Source organism: Guillardia theta (assembly GCF_000315625.1).
Source record: "Guillardia theta CCMP2712 unplaced genomic scaffold GUITHscaffold_84, whole genome shotgun sequence".
NCBI lineage: Eukaryota > Cryptophyceae > Pyrenomonadales > Geminigeraceae > Guillardia > Guillardia theta.
In genome coordinates, this window is record NW_005434590.1 from 166602 (window position 1) to 172310 (window position 5709).

A 5709-nucleotide genomic window follows, 5' to 3' on the forward strand; every position below is an offset into this window, starting at 1 on the left:
AGGAGAGGGATGAGAGGAGAGGGAGAGGAGCGGAGAGGGAGGAGAGGAGAGGGAGGAGAGGGGAGGGAGGAGAGGAGAGGAGAGGAGAGGAGAGGAGAGAGAGGGAGGAGAGGAGAGGGAGGAAGAAGGGAAGAGGTAGGAGGTAGGAGGGAGGGGAGGATGTGCGTGGTTGAAAATGAGGTAAACTCTTGCTTCAAAACTTGTGGGAAAGGAAGGAAATTGTAGGAAACATCAGCGATTATGTTTACTGAGCTCTGAAATAAACCAAGACAGCGCAGTTGAGAGAATGTGAAAACAAGAAATGTCAAGATGTACTCAAATTATGGAAATAATGTGACACTGTAGTGCCGAGTTGACTGTAGCAACATACGCTGATACCAACTAATGTCCTCGTCTTGGGATTGTCAACACAAGGTAGCGCCTCTCAAACAATCATTCACATGCACATCCAACCAGACATGCTGGCTGCGTCATGAAGAGAATCCTGCAGGCAGAGAGAACCAGGAACGAGCATGTCTGTATCACAAGAAAAGTATTGTATCATACGCTATCCATCTCGAATCAAGATAACTGCGATGAAAGAGGCTGTTGTAGTCATGCCGAGCACCTGTAATGGTCGAAAGTTCTTCAGTCGGAGGAGTTCTTCCAACCTTCCTCAGCAAACAGGTGCAGCTCACCATGATGAAGACAGGGATGGAGAGTGCGTAGAACTTGGAAGGAAAGGCAAGCTGCAGTCTGAACCATTCACAGTAAGATGTAAGAAAGACAGTGCAAGGGAGCGTACGGATGGTCGTTGTCGACGAAGGGAAGCACCTGTCGTTCGCAGGGTGAGCTTGTCGGACGACAACAATAAAGCAAGTTACCAGAACCCAAAAGGTCCAGTAGAAGAAGATAACGGTTGTGAAAATCAAGACGGCCCAACCAACTCCCTTGTTTGCACTTCCCATCCTTTAATTTCTCTCATAGCATAACAACAAGAAGGCTCAGGCTGCCGACATCTTTTTGAACCTTTGGTGCCTATACAACGAATTTCATGAGATGTCATTCAATAGAGTCACAGGACAATATTCTTTATCCTTTCTCTGCCTGCACACTCTCGTATAAAATGACTGTCTCTCTCCTCCCTCCTCACTTCTCCCTACCCCCTTCTCTCTTCTCCCTCTTGTCTATCTCCCCCTCCTAGCATTTATCCTTCTGTCTTCCCTGTTCTGCTCTTCCCACCTTTCAACCCTCAAAGAATGGTTGGTAATCAAAACTTCTTCAATGCCAATGTTCATCATTCTTTCTTTCTTCGTTTCGTCTGTCAACCCTTGTTCCTGCTCCCCGCCTCCCCCCCAACTTCAATTCCTCCCCCTTCCTGGGAGGAGAAGAGCTAATTATGAACGAAGGAGGGAGAATCGTGGTGAGCTTCAATTGCTCCCGCTTCCTGGGTGACAAGCTCACCACGAATCTCTCTCCTTCGTTCATCCTCACTTGTTCTCCTCCTCCCATCTCCATTCCTTTCCTTCTTCCCTCCTCCCTTCCTCCCCTCCTGCATTCCTCCATCTCACCCGGATATTAAGTTAAATATTCAGTTAAATGTTTGAGGCAGCGACGAGAATGCTGGATGCGCCCCTCGCTGTCCTTCTTTCTTGATCTTAAATATGAGTTTTAAAACAGTACCAGATATATCACATTCAGTACAAAGCAAAAACCTTCGAAAAAAATGTGACAATTATACAAAACTTCACTCATATCCATATAACCAATTATATTGTGGTACTGTTTGTTGCCATATTAAAATGCTATTAATTCAGTCGGATATAAAATATCTCTTCGGGCGTTCCCACCGGTGGGACCCCGTCATGGGAACCTGTTTTATAGTGAAATGACTTCAGTACCGGTACGTTTTACTATCTACTACCCCACAAATGACCAGGGTCCCCCATTGCATCCGGTTTCCCCCATTTTTCCACTGCCCCGTCCCCCACCACCCCCCTTCTACTCTCGTTCCTAAACCCCTCCTCCTTCCCCTCCTCGCGCACCCAGACAGATTTTTCCTCCTCTCTTCATACCTCGCTGTCATCGACACCGTCCAACCCTCTCTTCCTCCTCTCATACCTTGTTCATCTACCTCTCAAACACTCCAAATCACTCCTTCCCTCCTCTTCCTGACCCCTCCCCCCCTTTCCTCTACCATACACCTCTCATCACAACCTAACTCCCATTCCTTCCACTCACATCAACCTCTACCCACAATGTCGGCCAGTGACGTCAAGGCGCGGAGAGAAATGCAGCGGAAGTGCAAGGCTGACGAGCGGGCGCTGACAAAGCAGCTAGTCTACAAGCTCGATGCCCTCCTGCCCTACGGCCAGGGCTCCCTCCCTGCCGACCCCCAGCTGTCCAAGAGGAAAGGAGCCCTTCCTTCCCGCAGGAACCAGCTGCAGCTGCTGAGAGACGCCATCCTGCACGTGCAGAGCGCGGCGAAGCGACCGACAGGGGAGGAGCTGATGGAGGGGCTGCTATCGACGTGGGAGGATAGGATGGTGGTGGTGGAGCTATCGACGTGGAGGATCCAGGGGATGAGCGAGAAGCTAAAGGAGGACTTCAAGGAATCCATGTTTGCTAGTACGATGGTGAGATGAGTACATGCTGGGGTGTAGTGTGAGCGTGGGGCGTGGTGTTATGACTTGTTGTTGCATTGACGGGCTGGATATGATGTGATGAGGAAGGTTTTGTACTTGTTTGACGCTTGGAGCAGGTGGGGCAGGTGCTGCTGCACTATGTGGACTATGCCAGTGCAGACAGACTTCGCTGCTTCTCGCAAACAGCGGAGATGGGAGGCCTTGGGGCTCAGCATCAGGGCACGTGTCAGTCTCTGGCAGGAGTGGATGTGAAGATGAGGCTGTTCAGGAAGCACAACGTGGTGCATGCGAGCTTCAAGTATGTGCCGACGACCGTCACGAAGGGGATCTGTGTCTTCCACGTGGTTGGGAGCACGGAGGATATCAGAGACCCTGATTGGAGCAGAGTAGACATGTCATGGAATGAAGGGGTGGTGCAGTTCAGCAAGGAGGAGTCGACGGCGACGCCGTGGTTCATAGAACGAGCAATGTCTTGCATCGCTCACGCCAGGTTCACGACGCTTCTCAATGAGATATGTTTGTTCGGGTTGGATGAGTTCTTTGGTCTACGGTTGTTTGTCTATTGTAGCTCTTTGTGTAGTGTGGTTTGTTTTGTTTATTTTGTACCATGTGTCTTTCCTTCACTGCAATGTGAATGGTGCCAAGTCGGAAACCAAAATGATCTTTTCTCCTGATTTCTCATGCGAGCAGGAAACGATTTATTGGGTGGATACTCCCAACTCACGAAACCCAACAGTCCTCCAGCCAAGTCTGTGACTGGATGAAGACCAACGCCGAGAGTCGCTTCAGTAAGCCTGTCGCCTTGCTGCCTTGTCTTGAGCTGTTTGTGTGATTGGTCCTCGTACCTTCTACAGCTTCTCTGCAACGAGGCCTTCATGATCTTGTTATTACCCATCAAGATGCTCATTTCCTCTGCGATGGCAGCTCGGGAGACTTTCCGACGTTGTGTGTTCATATCAGGTTCTGTCTACCTCAGGTAAGAGCTTGTATTGGGCTTCGATCGTGACTATCAGCAATGCACTCGCGGTTGTTGTACACGGATGGTTGTTGTCGCCATTATGATATCCCTTGTCATCAGCATTGCTGTCAGCGTCTTCGTTAACATCATAATCTCCATCACACTCGTGATGGCATGATCATCATCATTACAATCATCATCATCATCATCATCATCATTACAATCGTCATCAACTCATCAGCATCTGCAGAAGCATCATCAACGCCCTTATCTGTCACTACCGCGTCCCCTGCACAACCAATACCACCATCTCCATCGTCATCCGCATCCTTGGCTGACCTGGTCGGCAGTTCATGGGCGGTATCAGGACGCCATGGGTGAAGCTGCTACAGCGGAAGCTAGATGGGAGCGCGTTTGCCCCTTTCTCAGGTCATCTCACGTTGTCGGCTACGAGGCAATGCTGTGAAGCTGAGCTTGCTTGTTTCCTTGCAGACAACATACAAGAAGTACGGCTGTATCCAGTGTGGGAGGAAGGGACGACGGACTTGACCTTCGTTGCCTTCTACGTGTCCAAGGCGGAGGGGTGAGGAGGGAAAGTGTGGGAGGGAGAAGCTGAGGGGAGGGAACGGCAGGACGTGCTTTCATACACGGATATGGACGTTGAGCCGAGCTGGATTCTTTCATCAAGGACATGTAAGAAAATGGTCGACGATGAAAATGATCTCGATGATGATGATGATGATGATGATGATGATGGCGGAGAGGGAGAACATAATAGAGAAGTGGATGATAATGATCGAGATGGGAACGGGAAGATAGAGAAGGGGATGATGATGGAGGTTGATATTTACTCACCCTTGTCAACTGATTGTTTATTTTGAAGGTGTTCCGGACTGCTCTTGAGGTCTCATGCTTTGATGCCTTCTCATTCTACTCATCATCTCCCTCATCTTTACTTTTGCCTTTTCCCCTTTCTCCTCTCCGCTTCTTCCTCCTCTTTCCCCTCCGCTCCTCCTTCCTCACCCCTGATGTCACTTTCTCCTCCTCATCCTCGACCAGGAGCCCTACCGCTATCACGTCTTCCTCAGGAAGGTTGCAGACGCTGATCGCATGCTGATGCCGGAAGTGTTTGAATGATGTGCCGCAGGAGAATGGTGACTCTTCTCCTCCTCCCCCTCCCCCCTCCCTGCTCCTGCTGCTGCTGCTCCTCCCCCTCCTCCCCCCTCCTCCCCCCTCCTCCCCCCTCCTCCCCCTCCTCCTATTGCTTTGGCAGCTGCTCGTCCCTTCTGTCATCCTCCTCTTCCTTTTTCAGCTCCTCCTCCCTCATTCTCCTCCTCCTCCACCACCACCTGCTCGTTAGCCACCGTTTCCATCCTCGCTTTCATCTTCCTTTTACATACATTTCACTCCCCTCCCCTTTGGGTTTCTTGTAATTCTTCCTATTCCTGTTTTTCCCCCCTCCTCTTCCTTCCCTTGCACAATCAAACCTCTCCTGCCCTTCCTCTATCACACATTGTGTCAGGTTTGTCTGACATTTCAGATGCAGGCTACTTCATCGACCTTCGTCTCTCTCCTCCGCACGCAAATCTCCTTCCTTGCATCGTTACATGCTGACCATCCTCGTCCTACTTGTCTCCGTCTCTTTCTTCCTTCTTTCCGCAACATTCCCTTCTCCTCTGAGCTCCCCTTCCTCTCCCTACTTCCTTCTCCTCCTCCTGTCTTCCTCTGTACACCCCTCGCTCTCTGACAATCTCGTCCTTGCTGTACATTAGAGCATCTCTCTTCACTTCGAAAACTCCTTCTCCTTTATACTTTTTCTCTCACTGTCATCAATAAATAATGTATCACTCTCGCCATCTAGAGAACAGGAGGAGTTAAATCAGAGCTGCTTGACAGGCAGATGGGGCAGAGGGTAGAGGATGTAAGGTATGACTTGACGGGGTTGCTGGTTGCTGTGTTCGTGCAGCATTGCTCTAGATCTTGACTTTATACTTGCCACTTGTCTCTCTTGCAGTTTGGCTCCAATCCTTCTCTCGTTGCTGCGTGAGAAACTATCACAGGAGAGGAGAGGAGAGGAGAGGAGAGGAGAGGAGAGGAGAGGAGAGGAGAGGAGAGGAGAGGAGAGGG

At 50.1% G+C, this 5709-nt stretch overlaps 2 protein-coding genes across 2 annotated transcripts; one reads left to right on the forward strand and one right to left on the reverse strand.

The window, feature by feature from the left end:
* Positions 1–547: 547 nt before the first annotated feature.
* On the reverse strand, positions 548–947 carry GUITHDRAFT_115407 (hypothetical protein; the record flags this gene model as incomplete). The annotated part of the gene is made up of 4 exons (XM_005825363.1): positions 548–607; positions 678–735; positions 785–813; positions 864–947. 4 exons carry the CDS (start codon positions 945–947, stop codon positions 548–550), a joined length of 231 nt encoding a protein of 76 aa, XP_005825420.1.
* A 1091-nt stretch (positions 948–2038) lies between these two features.
* On the forward strand, positions 2039–2883 carry GUITHDRAFT_154707 (hypothetical protein; the record flags this gene model as incomplete). Its single annotated transcript, XM_005825364.1, has 4 exons — positions 2039–2147; positions 2201–2617; positions 2652–2657; positions 2750–2883. A coding segment is annotated over exon 2 (371 nt), but the record flags the coding sequence as incomplete, so codon positions are not given.
* Between the last annotated feature and the right edge of the window lie 2826 nt (positions 2884–5709).